General features: G+C 45.5%; 1 protein-coding gene across 5 annotated transcripts in view; it reads right to left on the bottom strand.

Moving 5' to 3' along the window:
• PHLDB2 (pleckstrin homology like domain family B member 2) overlaps positions 1–26,995 on the bottom strand; it is a 113,255-nt gene that overhangs the window by 47,508 nt on the left and 38,752 nt on the right. For 4 of the 5 annotated variants that reach the window (XM_041124909.1, XM_041124910.1, XM_041124911.1 and 1 more), the window contains exons 2-3: positions 14,660–14,769; positions 9,994–11,342 (exon numbers count right to left, since the gene is read on the bottom strand). In XM_041124909.1, the coding sequence (XP_040980843.1) occupies positions 9,994–11,342; positions 14,660–14,708 (1,398 nt within the window). In that variant the 5' untranslated portion in view covers positions 14,709–14,769. Of the gene's footprint in view, positions 1–9,993; positions 11,343–14,659; positions 14,770–24,868; positions 25,312–26,995 lie in introns of those variants that run through there. The other variant, XM_030020252.2, reaches the window with a different exon arrangement.

Below are 26,995 nucleotides of genomic sequence, written 5' to 3'. Positions count from 1 at the left end.
AGAACTTAAAAAATTAAAAGTACATTTCACAGAAATGAATACCTACTTAAATAAGATGTCCTGTTTATCTTTCCAATGTAGAAAATGTTAATATTAATATTGTTTATTCAGGTTGTTGTAACCATACCCCATTTGTATGTACACATGTCCAGTGAGCTCACTGTATAAATCACCAGTTGTCCCACTTTACACTTACACTATACTCCTACCAAGCTGCAAAATATCGCACAGATTTTCCATGAACTCACTCGTTACTGACTTTTTTGGATTTTCTGTTTTGTTAACTTTTATTCCCTTTTTTGGGAGAGAATTAGTCCACATTTTGAAACAAACAGTTTTAGGAGCATTAACAGAAAAATGAGGCATCACATCTAAAATACAACAGATGTTCAATGGCCAGAAGTGAGGGAAATCTTTATTTACCAGTTAACTCAAATTTCCTATGGATTCATACTAATATTTCAAACTCCAGAATCTGAAAAACTGTGCCAGTTTGACCTGATGTGCTTCAAGTTACTATAAACATTTAATTCCCGACGGATTTCTAGACCTTTATGATACTTTATAAAAAGTATCAGAAAGCTACATTTGTTTTATTTTACTGTATGCATAGCTTCCTGTAACTTCCATTTCAGATGACATTTTTTTCACCTCTTCATTTTTAAGAGGTAATGCTTTTATGTAAGTTTGTGTTTCTTTTGCTAAAGAAGGAAAATAATGTAAATAAAAAATTGCTTACCATAAGCCTATTGAAAATTCTGCTGGAAAAAAAGGACCACTGTGAGAGTTCCATGCTTGGCATTAATACCTGCACTAATGATCTCATTTCTGATTTCTAGGAAATCCTTCTTATTTTTAATAGTATTTAAAAAGAAAGCCAAAAAACCAAAATCCTCAGCCTCCTTCCCCAGGAACCACTCCAGACATATTCGCTTTCCAAGCTCTATCTGGCATTACATTTGCAAAGCAGCTATTTCTGACAGTCCTAACACTCCCTATGCCCAACAGCAAGTGATAACAAGGATCAGGCAAAGCAGTTTGGGCAATGCATTGCCTGCCCTTTCCCTGCAGCAAGCCATTGGAGTTTTATGAAAATTTAACACTGGTTTACAAGCACACAGCTCTTTATGCAGCTACCAGGAGATTACCCGGTTGTACGCACTACACGTTTACATCACCCCACATCACCCGCAGTTAAGAGCTGCATTTCTGAGCTGGAGAACCCATCTGAACCCATCCATTTCCAAGCACTACCCAACCGAGAGCGCGCCACGAGACAGAAATTTTGCCTTCAGGTAGCTTATTCCCAGGTTCGCACTGCAGCTTTCCTCTGAAGCCTCCTGTAACAGCACTGGCAGAGACGAGCCGTTGAAATAATGAAGCCTGGGGCAGCTGTGGGGCAGCAACTGAAAGCTTCTATTTTCCACGAAATGGGTCCAGCAGATTGTGCAGACATCCTTCAACCCCAAATGATCGACATAATTATAACTCCCCAAAGCCTCGTTCCCTCCAGGCAACCACTGCCAGACCCTAAGCCTCTTCCCTTACCCCTCCAATGCCGCTATCCTCCCTCTTACTAAGTCTTTTGGCCACGCAACCCAATTCCTAAAGCACTGTGCAAGTGCTGGCTGGGATTGCCGGTAATTATGCAGCTCTCCCCGTTGTGACGGCACAGGGCCTGGCCCTTTCATACAGTCGTCGTAATGGTTATAGATGGGAAACACGACATCAGGACACGAAGTCCCATCTTTCCCTGCAACAACAGGGTATATCGGGTTACCCCGTGCCAAGCCTCCATCCCTTCAATAATAATAGGAAATGGCAAATTTCAAAGCGCAGCTGCTGTTCATCCTAGCCTAAGCGCTCAGGGAAGGGGCTCTCACTGCAAACCTGCCCTTTGCTGAGCAGTCAAGAAAAAAAAGGATTCTTTTTTCCCCCCAAGTTTCAGATGCTCAGGAAAGCTTAAAAATTGCAGGAAAACCTCTGCCAGTCTTCAAAAATTCCTGATGAACTTTCAGACACATTACAGAAATACCGATACCTCTCACTTCTATTTTGACATGTGCTGAGAGGCTTACGGACAGGAAGCTCTGTGGTTATTTTATACGCTCTATTCTCATCATTTCATCTTGGCCAACTCATTCCAGCTCCAGCACACCTGCATTTAACTGTTTCCAGCATAAATTTCTGAGTCAAGCAGCGAGCTAGGAAAGCACCCCTGCGATAAAAAGTGCAAAAGCAGTAGCACATGGAAAATCCAGTCAATAATTTTGCAAGAAATACCACACAAGTTATTTGTGACACTGAACACAGCAGAGGAAAAAAAAGGTATGCCAAAAGAAGGAAATTGGTTTAAAATTGGCTCTGGCGGAAGGGAGGGGTGTTGAATCAAGCCTTGTAAGCCTTTCAGTGTATTTCCCCATAAAATGTCCTTTCTAACAGACTAAAACATCTCCATGTATTCTCTGTGGATCTCTTACCTGCTACGAGAAGGGGTACACAGGTCTCGTGCACTTTCTGCCTGAGCAGTTTCACCACTCCTGGCTTTGACAAAGCTGCACATCACCTATGGATGGCTGCAAATTTAGGTGCTGAAGGAGAAGGGTGGAAAAACAGGAGAACCACCCTCCTCTGTTATTGATTAACAATGACATTAAGAAGCAGGCCTGGCACACTGTAAACAAAAATATTCCAAAATAGCAGAGATAAATACCTCCCACTTTTTTAACAGCAGCCATGTCAGTGATTCCTGGATTTGTTCATCTGCTGCTTATCACGTATATGAATTTTACAAATGCGTAGAGGTGATGCTCTATCAAGGCAAGACTTGGTTAATCAGCTGTTGCAAGCAGGAAGCTTTTTAGATAAGTGCCATTAGGAACTGGATAACCCCAGATTTCATTAAAAATACATATGCAGTCTATCCTTTGTTACCAACGCTAATGAGAATTATGGCTAGTCCGTGCAGCCAGGGCTCCCTTTGCCTGAAGAAGAGGCTGTTGCTCTTTTCAGCTACCAAAGAACAGCACTTTTCCACTGTTGCTTTTTAAAACCTCACAGGCAGGCAAACAACCACCTTCACAGCAAAAGCTTGGAGCAGTAGCTAGTCGAAAACGATGGGAGGTAAAAAGGCAGACATACCAGGCAAGAGAGCAGCAGAAACTCCCCAAACTTTCTTTCTTACAAATACATTCAGTACCCCACGGACAAGAGGCAGGAGAAAGGCTTCTCTTTCCTCTGCATTTCTAAGGAGGTGGTGATTTCACACCTGTCAGATACCCAGAAACTTATTTCAAAGTTAGACTTTAACTGGGTCTGAGAACAGCTCGCCAACTGTTCTTCCCCTTCCCTCCACTTTGCACCAGTTTCTCACTCCAGCCTCATTTATTTCCTCATTTTCAGTCTTTGTTTTGCTATAGTTTAATCTTCTGGCTCTGAGGTTGCCACTAACAGCAGAGAATTCAGAAAGTGCCCGTATTTCATGTCCGTCTCTTGCAGACAGCGTTCCACAGCAGAGGCACCTGCACAGAGAAGCGCTGCAGAGGCCACCAACGCTCAGGGCAGACGGCCGGCTGCAGGGACCAGGCTGGCACGCCTCGTCCGTACCTTCCCAGTACAGGCACAGAAGAACCAGACTGGTAAAAGCAGAAGAGATCAGTGGCATGGAGTAGAGCCAGCCTCCAGAGACGAACTGAGCAGACGACTTTCTGCAGAATTAGCTCCTCTATCTGCAGGCACGTATTCGGCTCTTGAGGAAATGCCATCATCTTCCAAAATAACAGCGTTGTTCAGACCAGTGCCCTTTTGCCCCTACAGTACCTATGCAGAGGCTGCTTTTCAAATCATGCCGAGGGCAGGAGCCTGAAGACTAGAGCTCCAGTGCAGTACTTAAGTTCTGTAAATGAGAATAGTTCTCCTGAAATTTATTTCTTCCTGGCACATAATGCTCATTTGCATAAAATATATAGCTGCAAAAATTCAATATATGTAATCCACACTTTGGATTATTAAAGATCTCACAGAAATGTTTTGAAACAGAATTAAAACCGAATGTTCCTGAAACTTTACTGAGTTGTCAGTATTAGTTATATTCTGGGGGGGGTGTGGGGGGGTGTTATCCTATTATACGGCACTTGTTCATTTACCAAACTAAATTGATGTTAAGTAGCTATTCTATAACACTGCAGAGACTGTCAAATACTGGTGGTGTGAAAAATTACCTTGATCTAGCCTTTGTCTACTTGGCTGGGGTTTCTGTAAGAGGTAAGTCAGTTACACTTTTACATACAGCTTGGGTACTTTATGTTTAAAGGGTCTATAAAAAGACAGAGTGCCAATATAAATTTATAAAACATGCATATGAAGTTTTTCCAAGCTGTATGGGAGATTTACATAAACTCTATTAACCATAATTTTAAAGCAGTATCACCTTGAAAATTCCAAAATATTTTCATTTCATTTTCCTCTCGCATGAACACATCTTACTAAATTGTAATGCATCAGTGCAAACCAGGCACAGAGATATTCTGTATTATTTGCTACTTGCTGAATAAACTTAATGAAATTCAATACTTCTCTGACTGTGAAAAAGTGGACTATGGAATAAGCTCCTTGAAATTTATTATTGATTGTTCAGGCATTGGTCATATAAGCTGAAATCTCTCCCAGAACAATTCCTGCATCTAGTAAAACTTCATTAACAAGCATCATACAACATCCGTACAGACAACTGGACTATGCAAGGTATCACACAGATACTGCACATGTAATTTTTAAGCACCTACCACCATCTAGAGGAAATACATTGTACTGCCTAAAATCCAGCAGTAGAAAAATAAAGTTCAGTGCTATTCAAATGAGCAGGTATCAAGAAGGGGCAGGCAACTCAGGAGGACTACAAGGATGTTGTAAGGTTATGCAAGAAGAAAATTAGAAGGGCCAAAGCCCAACTAGAACTTAATCTGGCTACTGCTGTAAAAGACAATAGAAAATGTTTCTATAAATGCATTAGCAACAAAAGGAGGGCTAAGGAGAATCTCCATCCTTTATTGGATGCGGGGGGAAACACAGTGACAAAGGATGAGGAAAAAGCTGAGGTACTGAATGCCGCCTTTGCCTCAGTCTTTAACAGTAAGACCAGTTGTTCTCATGGTACCCAGCCCCCTGAGCTGGAAGACAGAGACGGGGAGCAGAATGAATCCCCCACAATCCAAGGGGAAATGATTAGTGACCTGCTACACCACTTAGACACACACAGGTCTATGGGGACACCAAGTTGGGCAGGAGTGTGGAGGGTAGGGAGGCTCTACAGAGGGATCTGGACAGGCTGGATCGATGGGCCGAGGCCAATTGTATGAGGTTCAACAAGGCCAAGTGCCGGGTCCTGCACTTGGGTCACAGCAACCCCATGCAGCCCTACAGGCTTGGGGCAGAGTGGCTGGAAAGCTGCCCAGCAGAGAGAGACCTGGGGGTGCTGGTCGACAGCCGGCTGAATATGAGCCAGCGGTGTGCCCAGGTGGCCAAGAAGGCCAACGGCATCCTGGTCTGTATCAGAAATAGTGTGGCCAGCAGGAGCAGGGAAGTGATTGTCCCCTGTACTGGGCACTGGTGAGGCCGCACCTCCAGTGCTGTGTTCAGTTTTGGGCCCGTCGCTACAGGAAAGACATTGAGGTGCTGGAGCATGTCCAGAGAAGGGCAACCGAGTTGGTGAGGGGCCTGGAGCACAAGTCCTATGAGGAACGGCTGAGGCAACGGGGGCTGTTTAGTCTGGAGAAGAGGAGGCTGAGGGGAGACCTTATCACTCTCTACAACCACCTGAAAGGAGGTTGTAGTGAGGTGGGTGCTGGTCTCTTCTGCCAGGTGGCTGGAGATAGGACGAGAAGAAATGGCCTCAAGTTGTGGCAGGGGAGGTATAGGTTGGATATTAGGAAAAACTTCTTCACTGAAAGGGTTGTCCAGCACTGGAACAGGCTGCCCAGGGAAGCGGTGGAGTCACCATCCCTGGAGGTCTTTAAGAGATATGTAGATGTGGTGCTAGGGACATGGTTTAGTGGTGGACTTGGCAGTGCTAGGTTAACGGTTGGACTTGATGATCTTAAAGTTCTTTTCCAGCCTAAATGATTCTATGATCTAGAAAAACAGATGGCCTTAATATCTATCCGACTATGTCGTCTGTGCTGTTCCACCCCCGACCTCCCCCTGGACTGAAAAGAAAGATTGCCTTTCAGTTCCAGCAACTACCAAAGTTGGGCTTTTATCTCGGAGTGAGATTTCCTCTTTAAAAAAAAAAAATAAAATTCAATAGCCAACTGAATCTCATTGAATATCGTTGGCTCACAGTGATAAATTTTTTCCTTGTTTATAAGGCTCCTGGGCTAGCTTCAGCAATAGCTAACCCTGACTTCTACTTGTGTAAAGCTTGTATAAACATCCCTATGCCAAGATGCAGTGTCTGGTCAGCTGGGCTGGAGAGGAAGCAGAAGCAGACTGTGACCCACCAGCCTGCTGCCTGTGCAAGCTCCAGGAGCAACCTCGTGCCGTCCCACCTGCTCCCAGAGCCCACCAGTCCCCAGTGCCAGCAACGGGAACTCCGGTTCCTCCCGCTCCTCAAGTCACAGAGGAACAGGCTGGCAAAACAGAAGTGGCACCAGCCTTCAGCTAGTTTGGGTGAACCCAGCCGTGAAAGGCAAATCAAAAGAGAGAGGGAGAAACACCAAATCCTACACAAGTACATACATGTCTTTTCTGTTTGGTGCATGGCAACAAATTAAAACTCAGACATATAAATCATTCAAAAAAATAAACCAGCCTACAATGCTTATTTTCACTATTTGTACCATTTTTTTTTAATTGTCTGTTTATTTCTTTGGGCAATGACAGCAGATCATTTTGTTTCGTACACAGGTCGTAGCAGCAGCTCAAAATGCAAACTTCCAGAGAAGCCTCTGTCACTTAAAAAGCAAACTAAGCACAAGTAAAACTCATAGAATAATTTATATGGAAAAGAAAAGAAAAAAAAGTGAAAGTAAATAAAAGAGGCCAAGGACAGATACTAAGTCAGATTACAATGTCTGCATAGATTTTACTAAAAAGAAGTCCAGAAGTTAATAGCAGCTATCAAATGCAATACCCCAAAACTGCTCTGTGCCACCAGGACAGATACAGGGGCAGTGCTGGTGCAAAGAAGCTCTCCACTTCGTATCTGGGCCATAGAGCAGTCTAATCCTCTAAAAAGGAGGCTTATGTTTCTGATGAAGTTCTCTAAGTAGTCCTACATTTTTCTTCTGCCTACCTTGCTTCAAAAACACAGTATGAAAAGAGTCTGACACTTGTGCATGGAGGGACTACGTCTCCCTTTCTATTTACCTACCAGCTACTCAATCCAAGCTTTTACTTAGCACTGAAAATGCAAAGAACACAGTTTTGCTATCCATGGGTGCTTGTTTAGTTGTTTTTTTTATTCACACCTTCCCCCACCCCCAAAAAAAGAAAGACCGGAGCAGACCTGGATCTCTAACCTTTGTCCAACTCACGGTACACAAGGTCAGACAAAACTGCTCTTTGGAAGCTCAGGCTGCATATATAAAGACCCTGTTTGGATAGACCCATGACTAGATCCACACAGAAGGACAAAAAGAAAGCAAAACCAAAACAGGGCAGGCCCTAACGTACAAAGAGCTGATGTGTGGATTTTCATTGGGTATTTTTGTTTGTTTGGTTGGTTGGGGTTTTTTTTAACATATTCCTTCTTCTCAGAGATCTAAAAACCTATTTATGGCATATTTCAGAATCTCAAATCATTGGAAGGAGGCAGTCTCCTGATATTCAACATTTCCACCAGATAGCTCTAACAAGGGGGAAAAAAAAAATATTGAGTAGGTTCCTGAACAGAAGATGAACTCAAGCAAGAGGAAGTTCCTTCATGTTCAAATTAGGTTCAACACACAAAGCATCATCTTTTTTCAAAAACTTTAACATGCTCGGAAAAACAGTACACAAATTCTCTTTTTCATGAATCAGGACTTGAAGGAAGTATTGTCTGGCAAGAAAAGAAATTGTGTGTGTGTGTATGGAAATGTAGTCATTACATCCAAATATAAAACCAGAACAATTTTTAGCATTACTGATTACTGAAACAACCCATATCTTCCATCCCTCACCACAACAACAAAAAACAAACAAACAAACAAAAAAAAAAACCCAAAAAAAAAAACCCCCAAAAGCTGTTCTCTTTGAAATACAAACACGGTCTACTACGTTGTCTTTTATGACTGATTATCTCAGGTTTTACAGCATGACTGTCTGGAAAACCCTCTGATAAGACGCAAACGCCACTTTGCACACACAAAATACCAGGACTAGGGAGAACGGAGGAGATTTCCAAAAGGAGTGGAGGAACGGCAGGCAGAGACAGCAAGAAGAGAGAGAAATAACCCACCAGCATTTCTGCTGACGCTTCCCACTTTTGCGAGCACAAGCGTAAAAACCTTTCCTAAGCTGCCCAGTCACTTTGGCAGCTGGCCCTCCTCGCCCCAGGGAGCCTGGCCCCTTCTCCCAAGAAGCCACAGCTCCAAGGGGAGCTGGCAGAGGTTTCAGGGGGCAAAGGGGGCAAGGCAGGGCAGGGGCATGCACGCCCTGCCGCTGGACTCTACAGCCCTGCCTCTAAGCAGGCAAACCAACCGCCTGTATCCTATAGACTACAGCGCCAAGCGCATTAGGGATGAAAAGGCAGGCTCCTGCCCGCCTAACATGTTCCTCACCAATTTGCATCAAGGACATCGGTGAGAAGGGAGGGAAACATCTGAACGGGTTACAATCCTTCCGCTGAACCTGCTCGCAGGTGCGGCTCGAAATGGGAGCGGTGGTCCTGCACAGGCGTCGGGCCATTGCTGGTGGTCCCTGACAGGCAGCCCACTGCTCCCGCATCCCGCTGCTCCCACATCCCGCCTCCCCATGGCTTCTCACCCTGGCCTGCCCGGGAAGGGGACTCCCCTGCAGGCTCGCTGTCTGTATGCAAACTAGACACGTTTAAGAGTATCCTATCCCCGTTTTGCTCAAATCCATAAAGATTTGAATTAAAGCACACAACTGTGAAGTTAATGTCTAGAATCTAAGACTCAGTAATACAAATTGGCCTAAAACCTAACGACCTCGGTTTCTACATGGATGGTAACATCAGTATGGTATGAATGCATGTTAATAGGGTCAGAGACTTGTAGCTGCTGAGAAAACTTTTTTCAAAGAAATACTAAGTATCCTTTCAGAGACAGTTTCAATAAGAAACTGCTTCAACCATATTTGTGTGTTCTGAAGACCCTGTTTTTTCCCTACCCAAAAGTTGTTTCAGTAATACATAAATTACATTTGACTACCAAGTTTAATCCCAAGCTGAAGCAGTGTGCACTGCTTTACGTTGACTAGAGACAAAGAGAGAAACTCTGTCCCACTCTGCTACTCTCCATTTTGGAAGGGGGAGAAGCAAGGAGACCCGTATTTTACTGAAAATACTCAGAACCACAACCAAGCAGAGAAAGCTCCGATGATGGATGTTGAACCCACACCAATGTATACCTGACTCCACAGCACACACGGCTGAGCAGCTTATAGCAGAGTCTCATTTTTTTTACCCACTTACCCACAAAACGGTGCCATCATCTAAAACAAGAAGTGCTGGATCCCTGCAGTGCAATTTGTGGCTTTTATGTATGTAGACATTTTAACAGAGCCCGCAGGATGACCGAAGGCAATTTACATGGGTTCCAACATTTTTTTAGGATGGCTGAATGGTACTGTCCATCCGAGCTGTTACAGCAGCACGCTATTTAAGCATTAGCTTCACAGAGTGCAATAATACAAGGCACCTGAAACAGGTAACATTTGAATTTCAAAACATGGCAGCTTACGCTTTGCTGTACCCTCCTGATGGCTAGATCTGGAATGGACATACTGCAAATGCTAACCACCAAGAAAAACTAAAGGAAGAGAAAAAATTACCAGCCGTTCCATCTCCTGCTCCCTAAGCCGCTCTTCCCTCTGCCTCCTGTGATAGTCCATGAGGTCTTCTCTTCCTGAAATGGAGCTAATGCTGTTCTTCCGCTCTCGCATGGACGTTTGCAGTGAGTTTGGCGTCTGTCTGTAACTTTCCAGATCTGGGTCGTCAAGTTCCATGGAACTGGTGGAAAGGTTTCTTCGGACAGAGAAAGACCTGTCAAAATCCACTGGGGAGAAAGAACTACTAGGACTTGTTCCTGAGAGTCCAAGTCTATCGAAATCATCGGAAAGATATGGGGAAGAAGGTGCCAAAAGCATTTTTTTAGCAATTCGAGGGCTTGCAGGAACACTAAGAGTTGAACTGACGTAGGGATTATTCCCAGAGACAGAGTTGGCATGTGGTGAAACCCCTGAGCTGCAAGAAGAAAAATTCAGGTAATTATCAGCATCTAAAGCATTCTGAGGTAGATCTTTTTCTCCAAGTTTTTTCCTTTTAGTATTACCCAGAGAGCTTCTGGGAGGCAAACTTAATGGCACCAGCTGGCTTTCTGTTGATTTATAAAGTCTGGGTAGGGAACGACTATACATTCCCATATGACTTAGAGATCCACCAGAGTATTTCCTAGGCCGTGAACCCAGAGTGTCCATCACCACGTCCTTGTGCTTAACTGGTTTTATGTGAAGGGCCAGGCTGTCTTCAATATTCATCCTCCTGCCTTGCTTTGGGCTAGAAGGCATGCTGGCCGCCCCCGAATTGCTAGCAGGTGAAAGCATCAGCTCATTACCCGAGCTTCCATTCCACATTGTCAGAAGAGAGCCCGAGATCTTCTTTGTCTCCAGCATTCCTGGGAAGTAGACGTTGTCATATGATTTGTTTTTCTGACTGTACTTCAAGTAGTGAAACTTATCCATGTGTCCAAGGGATTTTTCATTTTCTCTGCTGGTATGAATATCAAAGTCTGTCCTTCCTAAACTGTACCCGCTGAGGGACGGAGACGTGCCTGATACAGAACCCAAATGCTTTACAGAGATGCTTTTATCTGGAAGATATGGGCTCTCACAGGGGAACTGCTTGCCTCCTTGAATTTTGGTAATAGAGTGTGTATTTTTAACACTGGAGGAAGGATTAGGTTTAACTGGCATAGGTTGTGAAAGGGTTAAATACGAGCCAGCATAGTCCCCGTTTGTTTTAAATTTGAGACTTGATGAATATTTCTTCGGGTTGAGGTTTTCCATAATATCCTGGAGGCCATTTTCAAGGGAATTCGCCACAGAACCCTTTCCCAAACTAGCATTTTGTAATTCCATCTGGTTTTGTGTGTGGCTATACTCTGCCATAATCTTACTGGAATCTGTAAGGAAGAGAAAACAAGAAAAAAAAGTTTTTAGCAAGTAAGCAGCCTCTTGCACATGCATGCCTGCACATTAACTTGAAAAGAACACATTTTGTAATAATTACTGTGTTTGTAATAAATGTGTGTAGAGGGATATTGCCAAATTAATCCTACAAATGAGCAACACATTTGGAAAGAGGCTAGACCCTTTCTTTGGTGTCCTATCCATTGCATGATTCTCTGGCTCAGCCTTTATAATCCTGAGCCTCCTAAGATGTCCATGAAGTAAGGAAGCATTAGTGTCCTGATGTTTTACAGCTGAAGGAATTGAGGTGCAGGAGAAGATGCAAAGCAGACAGCAAGGTAAGGAACTGAATGCAGGTCTCCCAGGGCTCAGGATACAGAACATAGGATACTGCTCTGGACCACCTCTTCTTTTAACCCGTGCAGCTAGTGCATCCAAGCCCCAATATACCAATGAGCTCAATTCAAAGCTCAGTAGGAGTTTGTCACCTTTCTGCTTACTCTGTGAATTGTCGTGCAAAGCTTCATGGAAAAGTACAAAACGGAGGCCCTTTTTTCAAGGTGTTTCAGCTCAGCGCTCTTAAAATACAAAGCTGTACTACATCTGCAAAGGGCACTTTAGTTAAAAGATAGTCTTAAGAAGTATAATGCTAAGCTCCATGACTTCATTCAAAACAACAACAAAAACACATGACCATTAAAGACACTGACAGGGGTTTAAGGTTCCAGGTCCTGACGCTTGTTCAGAATTATCATTTATATTCTGGAAGAGAACACCGACCGAAAAAGCCTTTGCTGTGGTGGATGTTACTGTTCAACAATGTGTCAAGCTCCAGCCTGCAGTTCTGAGCCCCAGTTTGCCGAAAGCAATGAAAGAAATTCAGCTCCTGACAGTGTCAGTCGCTGCCGGAGATAAACAGGATCCCCAGCAGGCTACACTTAGACCTCAGCTGATGTAGAAATGGCACCATTAACATTTACAGCAGCTCCTTGAATGTGCTAGGCTGTGCTTCAAATTAATAAAGCACTCTTCAGTGTCAGTTCCTGCAGTGCCAACGAGTATTGCTTCTGAAAATAACGGTCATTTCTGGGATTTACTCTTGACTCAGTCACATTTCACCTGTGACTTCAGCCACCTCATGAGAAACCTAATTTCAGCTTGTCACTCGGCAGGAAAACCTAACATCCAAATGTGTTAAGTGCCTTTAAAATCCTCAGCGGCAATACTTTAATCCTCTTCCAAGTACCACTTCAGACAATTATATGAACCTAGACACAAAACTTGGATTCCCACCCCCCACCAGAGCTGATACAATCTGGTTTCATTGAGGACCGCTAAGTTCAGATATCTAGTCAAAGGTGGCAATGCGTTCTTTGAGCAGGTCCTCATTTCTTGGACCTTCCTTGCTAACAAGGCAAAAACCCCTGGAATTCATTACTGTCCAGCGCATCATTCAATAGACCTCTGTTGCACAGGCTTCCTCTATGCAAACTGTGGTAAGTCTAAGTGCATAACAAGACATTCTCCTCAATTCTGAAGGAACAAACCCATAAGTTTAAGAACAAAGGTAACCATCATTAATAATGTAATTGAATAGGCAGAAGATAAATAGGAGGCAGCATTGGGGGGAGGGGGGAACAAAAAAAAAAAAAAAAAGAAAAAACCAAACCGCACCAAAACCCAAACACCATCTTGAGCATAGTGGACCTGGCTAAGCATGTGTTAATTACAAGCTCTGGCAGTGGCCAAAAACATTAACTTGCAGCTTCAAAACCAAGCCTCAGCTTTACTACTACACAGAATTTAATATTTTTATGCTGACTGATTTTTTTTCCTGTAGTTTTAACATGTTTGTTATAATGATACAACTATCTAAGTTGCCTTTGAACCAGTAAGTTCACAGAACTCTCTGTCAGACCATCACCGCTGTGAGCCGTGAAACTGCAGTTTCTTATAATTTGACATTTTACTTGACATTTTTTAGCTATTTTCACAATTTTTGATCAACAGCAATGATGAAGTCCAAATGAACAAAAGCAGGAACGTGACACACGTTCAACAGAACTCTTGTCGGGACAAGACAAAATCATCTGGAAAAGATCAAGCATTCATCATATTAGTGGTGTTATAAGGAAGAAGAACAAGATGTAAAAGTTATTTAAGAGCACAGATATAAAGCACAATGTATACGCCTTGTATAAGTAACTTTCCATTGTGGAATGGAACCTAATTTCCATCCTCGTCTCTCTTTCTCCTTCCCTCTTCCAAACCTCTCTTAAAATTGAAAGCTAATCTCATATCAAAATTGCACCATCCAAATCATAACTTGAATACAGCTGAAGTTCAAATGTTTTTGCATAAATTCCACTGGCTCCTATATAAATAGCTTAGCAGACACATTAATGGGACATTATAATTGTTTATTACTCCCTTGTAACACCAGTAGGGCACATTTAATCCTACAAAGACTGGATGCTTTTGCCAAAAAACAAGTTAGCTCATGGAAACTTTCAGGCCTGTTCACCACAGCAATGAAGGGTTCATTGTACTTGAAATCCAAGCAAGTACAGTAAGAGTAAGAAAAGGTCATGATACCTTCATGTAGCCACTCGGATTCAAATTTTCTCTACCATACCTTATGCCAGTTCTGCGTTTTTGGTTCCAGCACCACAGTGCCCACAATCATACGGTTAAATCCCAACTGGACGACAGCACATGTTTAGCTGAACCATAGCTGCTTCCCACAAACCAGATCTTGTTTGTTTTGTTTATTTTTAGGGTAATGTTTGGGATGAGACTTTACGAATATGCCAGGATGCGTTACACATCCTGGCTGACGCTGCCTTCACATGCAGCTATAGGGACTGAGGCTGGGAGCTCCGGCACGTGGCGTGCCCTAAACCCATCCTGCATCCAGGTCAGCCCCAGCTTTCGCTTAGTAACCTTCAGCGCACAGCGCAAGGCTCCTCTGTTTAGCAAAGTATTTGCTGCCTGGAGCTAAACAGAAGGAAATTCTTCCATTTTTTTTATTTTCTTTCTTTTCCCCTCATTCCTTTTCTTCCATTCCGGAGTTGTTTAGCTGGGGGTCACCGATATCTATTCCGGCCAGGCATTAAACTGATGGGGGAGGGCTGGCTGTCTGTAGCATATCCAGCTGTGGCCTTATTTTGGCTGGTAAATGGAGTTAGACACGGAATAAGAACAAAGTGCTGATCTATGTGTCAGGAGAATTAAAGGACCAAAATCAATAACAAATTCTAAAAGATCTCAGTACATTTACAAACAAACTTCATTTTTATTAATTGATTACCTGATCCAACATTCTGAAAGGAGGAGAGGTTACTTCTGTTTGACATCATATTCGTCTTCTACAGGATGGTTAACACAACGCTAATTTGAGCGAACCAGATAAATTTTGACCTGCAAATAAAGTAACAAAAGAAAAAATGTTGTGTTAAGAAGTGTATTCTGAGAATATTTTTCAAGTGTATAGTATAGAGCAAAATTGGGTTTTCTTATGGTAAAATTTCCAGAGACAACTCAAACAGAAATATGTTAAAAGATATTTGGAAAGAACACTCCATGTTTAATGTGGAGACTGTGGAAAAAAAACTATTTGCAGTTGTTTTATAAGCTTAAAAGTCCATATAATTTGATTTGATAATCAGCTATTATCTATGATCCTGACTCTGTGCAGGCAGTTACTAGCCACAGCTCCCAAGTTTTGTCTGTGATCCTGTGGCTTGCTTAAGAAATCATTGCAAGGTTGGACTTTTCTGCTGAAGATTTTATTTTTGAAAGCCCATAGCCCAATTCCAGCCCACACAACACCAGCATCCTGCAATCATGAAGAAACCTATGCAACAACAGGTATGCGATCCAAAACACAGAAACTGTTTTGGCATGCAATGACTTCTGAGGTTCCAAAGAAGCCAGACCAGGAATGCAGAGATTCTTTAAAGTTTATTAAAAAAAAAAAAAAATTGATATGGCTATAAGAGAGACTTGGCTTAAAAGAAAAGCCAAAATTAAATCCCAGCCACTAAAGACTAAAATTAAGTCTAAATCCAAATAGAAGATCTCTAGTGAGCTTCTCTATTAAAAGATTATTTTTTTTTAATACACACATGTTTTTAAAAGGTTGACAAAAAAGCTTTAAAAAAAAAATCGCATCAAGTGACAAAATTAATGGTGACCATCTGTAGGTCCTCTGGGCTTTAACTCTGGACAAGCAAATAGAAACGTGGCAGAAAAACAAGTGAAGAATGGAGACAGATGTCTGGGCTGTCTAGAGACGAGTCACCTATTTAATTAACCACAGTCGTCACAGCCGCAACATTTCAGGTCTCTGTTGCACAGACTTTTCGCGCCATGCTTTTTCACGCTCTTCTCCTGGGAGGACAGTCCTGGGCGAAGGGAGCTGACTGCTAATCCCTGCAGAGGGACGCTCCTTCACCATGACCTCTGGGAGAAGCCCCTCACCCACGGGGGGCCAGGTCCTGTCCCTCCCCCCTGCTCCCCCAGGAATCCCCCTGCCCTGGTCTCCCTTCGCAGTGCCTTTTCTTTCTCTGCAGAGGTCATGTCTCACTCCTAAGGAGAGAGTTTCCACCCCATCGGGCACCTCTCGCCCCCTCACAGTGAGAGGCGGGCTTCACCCTGACAGCCTCCTCCAAGAGCACGCAATCTACCGTTCCCCGAAAACGGTGCTGCCCTCCAAGGAGCCAGGGCGAGGAAGGAGACCCTCAGAGCGCCGTGCGTACCTCCTGGGGGGACTCACCCACCCCGCCTGCCCTCTCCAGCACCACAGGAGTGAAGCTCTCCAGAGCAGATGGTGGGAAACAGCCTGGACAGCAGATAGCTTTTCAACCCCAGTTTCATGCTCAACAGGTTATTTTGTTGACATAAAATATTCACTGTCCTTTTCACCTTACTGGGTCTTCCACCCCATGGAGAGACTCCTTCCCTAATTCCTTCCAGCTTGCCTCTCATCCTCCAAACTCGAAACCTGTGTAGCATCCCAGGCGCCTTCCTTGCCAGGAGTGGGGCTGGGGGGCTGCCTGCGGACCCCCCAGCAGGGCTGCGGCCAACAGGCACCTCATCCCAGCAAGAGTTAACAGCGGTTCTCCCACTTGTCGAACTGGCTCTCTGCCTTTTGCCTGCCTACGAAACACGAAGGACTGGGACAGAAATCCTGTTAAAACTGCCGCTACGTTGCCGTCTTGGCATATCACTTGTGTAATCTCTATTAAAAATACTGTACTTCAAGCCCAGAGCTCCCCAGAAAAGAACGAAGAATTTAACTTTTCGGGACATGTTCAGCTTGACACAGAAAACTAGTGACTCTCAACATTTCAGACTGTTCTGTAACAAAAGTATAATTTTATCATCGAACAGAAAACTAAAATAGGGACAACTTGGAATTAAAAGACAGAAGGAAGGGTTCCTTTGAAACAAAGGAAAAGGTATAATTGGATTTCCTGTGTCTCTAGCATTGCTGCTTTATGGTTAAAATCACCGGTAAGATCATAAAAAAACCCCATCCTTTCTATCTCATAAGATGATGGCTACCACTTAATCAATGTGACGAACATTAAGGAGAGAAGAGCTGAGAGGGAAGGGTTTCTATGTAATTGAAAATTCAATCTTCAGTCCAGCTTGGTGAATACCTGGATTTGTTAATAGCCAAAAGGAAAAATGTCTTTTTTAAGGTTAAATATTTATATGGTTTCAGTCCAAGTTTGAGAACTCATTACACGTCTCGGACAATGAGAGATCAGAGAAGTCATCACCTAGCAATAATTGGATTTTGGGGGGGAAGAACTTTCTAAAACTCTCCACTGTGACCATAAACAAGAAACAATTAATGAATTAATGAGCTAAGCAAATGAACAGCTCAAAATCCACAGTTTATCTGCTCTCGTGAAATCATATTCTTTCAGATGAGGGTTATGCAGGGCCTCATCCAACAACCAGCAAGGCTGACTCTCGTTACAGAGCACATGCCACGCTCTGTCTCGGCTGGAACGAAGCAAAATGCTTTCATCTGGGATTTATAAAGTCATCTGAAGTGAATGTATACAGCATTACCAATCATGTTTCATCTCTACAGTGCCCAGGCCAAATTAAGTTTTGTTTCACTAACAACCAGAAGAAACAGTGATTCACGACTCAAACAGGCGGCGAGTCAAACAAAGGATTCGGGTTTTAAGATATTATAACACAGGGTGGCTTTACAGCAAAACCTCCTTTCCCTTGGCGTAGGAGCCTAGAGCTACAGCTCAGCCATGCTGCAGGTACAGCTCTACCCAGCGTTCAGGCCATAGATTTAGGGTCACGTTTTCTCAGCACATAGTTTCTCGCCCCTTCCTTTACTTCTGCCTGGGCTGATACCCACCTCCCTTTAGCAGAGTCTGCTGTGGCACCCACTTTGCTCTTACATTACCAACCAAGTGGGTTGCAGTGCCCCAAGCATTGCTAAAGTGCTCCTTTGACTGAAAATAAACAGTCAATTTTAAACAAAGCTCTCAAATTTGGCCATCTCTCCTTTAAGGCTTTTCTGCTCTTCATTGTTTCTTCATTTTCAGTTTCTCACAAAACATTACCAGTGGCTCCTGCCAGCTCGTGTCCCCTCTCCTGTCTCTGACACTTCTCTTCAGAAACTCTAGCAGTGTACAGCAACCCATGGAAAACAGACGAAACCCCAAGGGATGAAGGGTGAGGACAAAAACCCATCACTGCCACTGTCCACACAACACCATTAGAGTTTAATTTGTTCTGAAACAAGAAGGTTTTCAAACGATTAGGGTCTGTTTCAACCATTCCAATAAAACACACACTGTTTTGGAAACAAGAAAACCTCTTAAATGTTGACACCCTGAACAAAATTTGGTGAACCGAGTGCTGATGGCTTTGGTGCCTGGAGATTTAACTTTCACACGGTTTAGCACACCTACATGCATAAATGGACTGCTCCATTACTAAGTTGGTTTACCTTTTTCCTGCATAATCTGAGGACAATGTACTTGCTCCTGATTAAATCAAGCCTGTTTGCCCCTCCCCCCCCCCCCCCCCCGACTTACTTTGCTTATTTACAAACAGAAGTCTTGATAGGCTCAAACTGATGGGAAAGTAAAACTCACCAGGATCTATAGTTTACCTCCAAAAACAGTTAAGTGTAAATCCATCTTTCCCCAACCCCTTAAAGCCTGCTGTCAAACCTAAACAGTATATTCACAGAAAGGCACCTGCATAATTTGGTGGAGATTCTGTACCCATAAACTAGTGAATGGACACATTCTTAAGAGAGAGCACAGCCAACTCTGCCAAAAACTGGGCAACTCCGCAAGGCTGTTATCTAAAGGTCGCCTTAAACATCCTTCTTCATTTCCTCCTCCTCCTCCCCCACACCACAACATACTAGACCCTAATCTACAGCTAATTTCCTGCCAGCACAGCCCTGAAATCTGCTCATTCCCTGGCTTTTCATTATATAGGTCCTGCAATACACTGTTCCCCGCAGTGCAAGTGAGCATAAGGTTTGGTTACAGGCATAGGGTGTTTTAGCTCCCAAAGCTCACAGCTTGGCACCTTCACCAACACTAAAGAAATTAAAAATCAAATATCTGTGAATCAGATTTAACTAAGTCACTTCCTTGTAATCCTGCAGGTTTCCGATGTGGAAAAGGGAGCGGCAGAGGAAGTTGCTCTTATAGCTTATCTCTTCCTCTGAGAAATTTTCGTGTTGGATATTGGAGAAGGAGCAGAAAAAGGGCAATGCAACAACAGCAGAAAACACCCTAAATAACTTCATTCCCTTCATAAGCCACATCTATTTTACTGGGATAACTACCCCAAATACTCAAAAAATTGCACCCAAATATGACATTTTAAATTATTCTGTCCTACTATATAAATGTGATTCTCTCCTACTTGATAAGGATTGATGTTGTAGGCATTGTCACATCAACTGGTCTTTCCAGTAGGTGGATATAATCATTTTAATCAGGTCATGACAACTGACAATTTTAAATGCACATCGAAATGAAAACATTCATTACCATGTAAATACTATAGTTTGGCGAGTACAAGTTGAGATTTAAACCATTGACATAAGAGACGCCGACTGCTGAGTGTGTCCAAACAAAAGTGACAGTGAAAATGTTGAAACTTTATGACTTTTGTGCCATAATAGCTACTCTTACCTGAAACTGAAACTGTTGAAGTACACATTTCAATGAATCTAATCTCATTCCTATGCATTTGGTAGCACAGGAGAGTAGACCACCTACTCAAACCACATTATTTTAGTGGACATCACTGCCGCCTCCTTATTTTGCAGTCACACAAACCACCGTTTCATCTTGACAAGTTCACTGAGAAAAGTTGAGGTGAGAAGGAGAGTTAATTCTTTTCTGCCCAAACAAAAGCCACCAACAGATAGAAATGTATTAGAAGAGATTTCTGTTAAAACAATGAACTCCTTTCTTCATGCAAAAAAAAAGGGATGGCAAGGGACAACCAACCTCAAATCATACTCCTCTTCTCTATCTTGGTACCCTTCTGGCAGTTAAGCTTAGAAGTCGGTTATCTGACCCAATGACTGATTCATCCCACGCCAGTAATGACGAGCTCACTGGTATTATTCTGACACGATTTCATTAACTCCTTTCCTATTGAAAATTTGAGCATGCTCAAAAGATTTGCAAATCGAGACTTAAAAAATTCACACCGACACGGCAAACAGAAAGCTCTGCTGGTAGCTGGTGGACTGTGATTTCTTATATCTCATTGTCCAGACTAACAAAACCCAAAACAAACACCACAGCTGATGTAGTAATAAATGTACATAAATATTCTAGACCAACATAATTCTCACTCCTGAAGCCCAGAAAATGCAGACTTTATTCATCTAAAATTTCAGGAAGGCGGTTGAGTGAAAAACAATTATGAATCCAAATTCATACTGTACAGGAGCAGAAATTCTCACTGTACGAGAGCAGAAAGACCCTAAAGAAAAGTTTCTCCTTTCCCATCCTACCTGACATGATAAACTTGCCTCTAGGATGTCCCTAACAAATTCAATGAGAACTTGCCGTACACAGCAGGTAGGTAAGTCCCCCAGAAATCTAAGCAGCTAGAAAAACTAATCAGAACAGCTTCAAAGATCATCTACTCCCCACACCCCCCCCTTTTTTTTTCTGCCTTCTTGGATGTCCTTACCATTTTTTTCCTGTCTATTGCATTTTCCCACTCTCTCAGGCAACCTTTGCCCATGATCGGCTTTCCTCTGTGCTGATTTCTTTCACTGCCACTTTGTGCCTGTCACTTCCTTTCGTTAATCAGTTCCCTCCAGTGCCCACTTATCCTGACAGTTTCTGTCTCTCTTATTTCGTTTGTCCATTTCTCCTCAATTTGTCTCCTTCCTGAGATGCTTGCCCCATATTTCCAAACATCCCCTCTAGCTCTTTAACGCTTCTTCATTCTCCAGCACTCTCAGGGCAGCGAGCATGCCCCCAGACTAAATGCTTCTCATCACACTTGCTTGGCAAACCACATCGTGACAGCGACAGCTCAAGTGGCGTCCGCCGTGGCTGCTGCGCTACCAAGCCATGGGTCTGCCCGCACAAATACAGGGCAGCCTTTACCTGCAAGTCCCAGGACTGCGTTCCCTCAAGCGAGGAATACAGGTACTATACCTGCAGTTACACCATTTAATATAATTAAGGAAGTTAATTAAAATGGTTCACTTAAAAACCGATCCCACCTGCATGAGATTTGAGTAAGAAAAAACAAGCCTGGTCACATTTATGGAGTTCATTCCTATATTGCAGTCTCTGGAGGACCTTCTACAGGGGAAAACTCCCCTTGGATTTCCCTGGCATCTTGGATATGCCCCACTGGTCTAAAACAAAGCCTAAATGAACAGCATCTGCTCTGAACACACAGAACAGGGCATCGTCTTGTAGCTGTTTAGTTGATTCAATAGGAAGCACTGTTTGCTATACTAGCAGATACTACACATCAGAATTAACTGTTTGTTGTAACAACTGAAAACGGAGAGAACACACTCCGTGTGCAGAGAACACAGCATTAATTCCTTCATAAACAATCACCAGCACTTCCCCCCACCCACTTTCATTATTTAAGCTTTTCTCTGGATCTTCAAGTGGAAAAAGACAGACAAAATCTTCCCATCCAAACCCCTTTAGTCTGTCTGATCCAACTCCAGCCTCAAGGTGGACCTGCAATCTTTACCTCACCCATCCTCTGCTTCCTATCTAAAAACAAAATACTCCAAATTTTTCATGACGGACTTTGTTCCTTCCCAACAACGGTCAACTGGTATCTTTGCATACTTGCAAGGAGCTGGTTGCTAATTGTATCTGATAAGCATAGACAGAAACTGATATGGAAAAAAATGGAAAAAATTACTACTCTTCCTGTCCTACTTGCTGCCAAAGATTTCCATTCCCTCAGTAAAAACGTGGACACACAAAAGAGTCAATTTTGCATTCGTCAAAATGGAAGGGAAATAAATTTCTGGTGTAGAAAAGGAACTGTGTAAAATGAAGAAAAATGGTACGATTGGCTCTGGAAAGGATACGGTCTTACCATTTGACTGCCCTAAAAGTATCTCTTTCTCTGTTCCCCTCTTAGTTCAGCCTACCCCTCCGCTTGACAGCAAAGGTAGGCACTCTTCCATTTCCTGATTACTTCATCTCCTTTCTCTCCTACATCGCTTCCTTCTGCTGAGGGAAAGCAAGCCCATCCTCATCCTTTGCGATTCCATTTGGCACTACCATGCCTTACCTCCTCCCATCTCTCTTCCTTTCCCATGTTAATACCTTATCTTTGGGGACCTTATCTATGAGAATGCAGAGAAAGGAAAAATTGAGAAGTTCACCAAACGTGAGAACTTGCAAAACCCCCTCTCTCGTCTCCCTCTTCCCCCAAAGGAGAGGGAACGTGCGGCACAAAGATGAAATATTCACCGTGTTGTGACTGGCAACACGTCCACCCAGCTGCCCTGGAGATGCAGACACGCAGGATTCGGGCACGTGCAGAGTCAAGGCGCGTAGACAAGATGACACATTGACAAGATGAGCATTTGGGGGAAAAGGAACCGGTGACAAAAGCCATGTGTTTAAGATCACACAAGCGCTCAGCGGCAGGAGCAGAAAGCCCATCTCTTGAGCCTTTATGTAAGCACAGCCAGACTGTTTACACTTCTGCACATGGGGAAATTCCTCCGGCAGCTTTGGGGCAGGAGGAGAAGGAGCGGGGACTGTTAGTTTCCAGCCCGTTCCTCCTATTGCTGGTGGGCAGCAGGTAGCTTTCCGAAAGGGCTCTGCTCTCCAAGCCGAATTCACCGCCGAGCACACCCCGGCCCCGGCTGCTGACAGGGCTCCACGGGGGGTGACTTAGGAGCTCCGAATCCGTCAGGGGAGACCCAGCCCCAAACCCTCGGTTCCCGCAAGCCAATCAGACGTACTGCCGGATCCCTGTTGCTGAACTCCGGCGACGCCGAGACGGCATCCATCACCAGCGCAGCCCTGGGAGAAACCCGTCCCCGCTGGGCACGGCAGCCTTCGCACAGCCGCAGGAGGCTTTAAAAGCCACCAGCCTAACAAAGAAGCGCGGACAAAGAGCCCTGTCCTGCTTCTTCCCTTCCACCAGGTAGATCACCGCCGATGGAAAACCAAGCCGAGCCAAGCCCCGCGGTTCCTCCCTTGCCTCCTCGGCCCACGGACGCGCGGGGACGGACGCCCCCGCCACCCCCCGCCGCCGGCCGGGGCAGAGGCTTTGTTCGCCGGCGGGGACGCGACAGCGCCCGGCAGCACCGGGGGGAAACACCCGGACAAAGAGGGAGAGGCGGCCGCCGCCGAAAGGGACGCGGGGGTACCCCCGTCCCTTTTAGCTGCAGGGTCTCTGCCGAGCCGGGCGGTAAGGGGGGGGGGGGGGGTGTGCCGGGGACCCCGCCGCCCCCACCCGTCAGAAACGCGAGGGGACCGGGAGCGTGGGGCGTGTGCTGGCACAAACTCCCCCAAAAGTACCCCGAAACCGGGGACAGCCGCGCGCGGCTGAGCCGGCGCCAGCCCGGGCTCTGCGCGCCCGGGAGGGACCTTCTCCCCATCCCCGCGGGCAGCCCCGCAGGGCTCCGCCGCCGAGACCGGAGCCGCCGCGTCCCGGCGGCGCCACGACACCCCCCCTCCCGCGCCCCCCGCCACCTCCGCGGTCCGGCGCTCCCCCCGGCCCCGCACTCACCGCCGCCGCCTCCTGCCGCCGCCGCCGCCCCCCGCGCATCCCGCTGCCCGCCCGGCCGCTGCTGCGAGCGCCGCCGCCACCGGGAGCCGCCCCCCGCGCGGCAGCCAGCGCCGCCCCGCGCATGGGGCGCGCCCGCCCCCCGGCGGGGCTGGGGCGTGGGGCACCCCCGCGGGCGGAATGGTTCGCTCCCCTCAGGCCGGGGTCGCGGGAGCGGGGCGGCCGAAGGAGAGCCGGAACGGGGGGGGGGGGGGGGGGGGGGGGGCGGAAGACGGACGGGCGAAGAGAGGGAAGCAGGCACGGAGATACCCATGGCGGGGGGCTGGGCAGGGGGGGGCTCGGCCGACGAGGCGGAGGGGTCTTGCCGGGGGACAGCCGACGGAGGGGCCGCCGCGGGCTCTTCCCGATCCCTAAATGCCAGGCGCGAGGCAATTTCCTGCCCGCGAGATTAGCTGAGCAAACAAGGCGGCTCTGGGAGGGTGCCGGCCCGGTTTTCCTTGCCTGGGGCTGGGGGTGCCTTTACCTGCGCCCTCCCTCCTCCTCCTCCTCCTCCTCCTCCCCGGGGGAGCCGTGCTGGAGAGGGGGCTGCCCTCCGCCCTCCCCACTCCGGAGGGGAGCCGGGTTGCCTCCGTGTCCTGTCGGGGCGTCCCCGCCGCTCGCCCCAGCCCGGGGGTCACACCCTGCTCTTACCTGAGGAGAATGCACATCTGCGTATATCTTGGGTGTACATACATACGCGCGTGTATACACACGCGGGACCCCCGAAAGACACCCCCACGCCCCATCCAGGCCCCACACATCAGCGAAGGGTGGACGCAGGTGGCAGCTGCCGCCGCCAGCTGCACGTCGCTGTCCCAAAGTGGGGAGCAGGGCGGTGAGCCCGGCTGGGCCTCGCGGTCCCCGCTCAGGAGGCTGCTCGGCGACCGAGGCGGCGAGGCCAACCGCTGGGTTGCAGCTGTTACGGAGGAAAACAAAAAGGGCGAAGAGCCTCCGGGGAGATGTCGTCCCGCTCCCGGGATCGGCGGGTGCCAGGAGCCCAGGGCGCGTAAGGAACCTTCGCCTTCCGAGGGCACGTGTAGTGTCAGCCTGGTAAGGAAACCTCCAGCGATGAGAGATGCGAGCCAGCCTGGAGGACTGTGCTCAGGGCAGAGAGCCAGGGTATCCTGCGTGGCGATCTTGTTTCGTGCTGTGTGGCCTCGTCACTCTACCTTTCCCCGTTTGTTTCCCAAAGAGGAAATTCGGGGATCGCAGCGCGTACCTGCTGCGCAGGGGTCCTGCGGGATGAGTTGAAGCTCACAGGCGCTCGGCGGATGTAAACTGCTACCGTGATCGCTGACTGTTCCCATCTGCCGTGGGGAATCGGGGTTCGTTGTGATCCGGTTCCTGCCTTGCGTGTTCCAGGGGATATTTTACTTGGCTAAAACTGTGGCTTTACCACAATATAAACTTTGTAATAACTCATTAAAATCTGGAATCTGTATAGTAACACCCACAGTACCAGAGAATATTAAAAAAAAAAAAAAGAAATGTCCTTGGCTGACAAGCTTTTGAGACTAATTACTCTAACAGGCCAGAACCTAGATGAGCGCTTCTTCTGTGATGCCTCTACAAACATCGGACTGCTTCATTTGCTGCTAGTGTTGAACCTGGCTCTTCTGTTTTGTTCACTGAACAAGCAAGAAGGAGTACATGCGGTTAAAAAAATAAAGGCATATACGTGTAAGGAATGCAGAGTTAAGGACACGCTCGCAGCTGGAAGAGGCTGGAAGAGGTGAGGATGACTTTTAACCCTGCCGGAGCCAGAGCCAAAAGCAGCCAGCCTTCCCTTCATCTCATGTGATCTTCCTTTTCCTTTTAAGTGGGAAAAATCTAAGTAATGGTCTGCAAAAATCTCCCCAGGGAAAACAATGCCTAATAGTACAGAAAGGAGTAAGTTTGCACTTGCGGTTAAACTGTTACTCTGAAGGATTTTCAATACGCTGGCTGAAATCTTCCTTTAGTTAGTTCCTACACAGTAGGTGAGGTGGCAGCAAAGCTGGGTCAGACAGAGCATGTGTTTCTCCTCATACATGTACGCTGGGAAAATTTTATCTGAGACAGTGTCATCTGTTTCTTGGCAGCAAAGGAGAGAAAAATAAGGAATAAAGCTTATTTCTAAAATAACAAGAGGTACTCAAAACCAGCCATAGCTGAGGCCCTAAAATAACTTGGTAAGTTGGAATGTCTAACAGGCAAGAGTCTGGCAATTTAAAACAAACAAAAAAATACTCTCTTGGACATTTTATGAGTAGGAAATACTTGAAAATTAGCAAACAAGTGAAACTCCAAAAACTAAAGAGCTGAAAAGTCTTGTTGGAACAAAAGCAACATTATGACTATTCAAGAAAGTCAGGAAAAAGGGTATGGAAACTTGCACTAGAGCTACAAGTTGTAGATGGGTTCAACAGTCTACCTAGCTAGCTTTAACTGTTTTCATGGCAGTTGCACAGCTACATCAACTGTACTGCATATCACAGAGGCTTTTAAAATTCTCCACCCCTGAGTATGCAAGCATGCCCAATAAAAGTTTAGTTTCCATGGTAATTCATGTAAGTAGAAATCAAATGTTGGAATGTTTGCAAAAAGTATGCTCTAATCAGGAGCATTGAAAATGGTAATAAAATACTTCAGTGCCATGCTTCTGTAACAGGGAAGGAGAGATCACTTCAGTCACATCAGAACTGAAGTCACCTCTGAGCAGACACCCGCAATCGCAACCTCTGCATTACCTGGTCCCTTACCTTTACAGATTTTATCCACATCAGGTGTGGACATGACTGCATTTCTGTCAAATGAACCAGAGCCCACAGCTGGGAGTTGGTTCAGGCTTTATTCTACCTGCAGGATGAGTGACAATACCCAGCCTGACAAAATCAGTTGAGATAAAGCTACCCATTGATGACTGGGTGTAGTTACACCCAATCTTTTCTTTGGTGGCAAAACTGGTCTGGTTTCTTCCCTTTCCTGCCTTAATTATTCATTTGGGTTCCCAACCTATAGTTTGTGACCTTCTTTGGTGGGCTGACGCAGTTATTTGTGAAAACCAGATCAAGAAAATGATCCAGGGGAAACCTCTTCCTTCCCTGCACCTCTCCCACCTCTGAAAAAGGTCCAACTAGTACTTGCGTTAGAGCGATTGATGAGAAGAGGAACAACACAGATCTAAGCGGCTGTGCTTGAGGCTGAGCCTCTGTTTCTTGAACCGGCATCACCAATACACCAATGGATTATTAAATTGCAGCCTTTTTGAACAAACATGTCACAACAAATGAAGTCGTAAGCGTCCAGTGCTTTCCAGCATGTAACCAGAGCATTTTGAACCACTGCCTCAGTGAAGAAACCCAGC

The sequence above is a fragment of the Aquila chrysaetos genome, chromosome 7, assembly GCF_900496995.4.
Source record: "Aquila chrysaetos chrysaetos chromosome 7, bAquChr1.4, whole genome shotgun sequence".
NCBI classification, from domain to species: domain Eukaryota; kingdom Metazoa; phylum Chordata; class Aves; order Accipitriformes; family Accipitridae; genus Aquila; species Aquila chrysaetos.
This window is presented reverse-complemented; position numbering and strand designations above follow the sequence as displayed.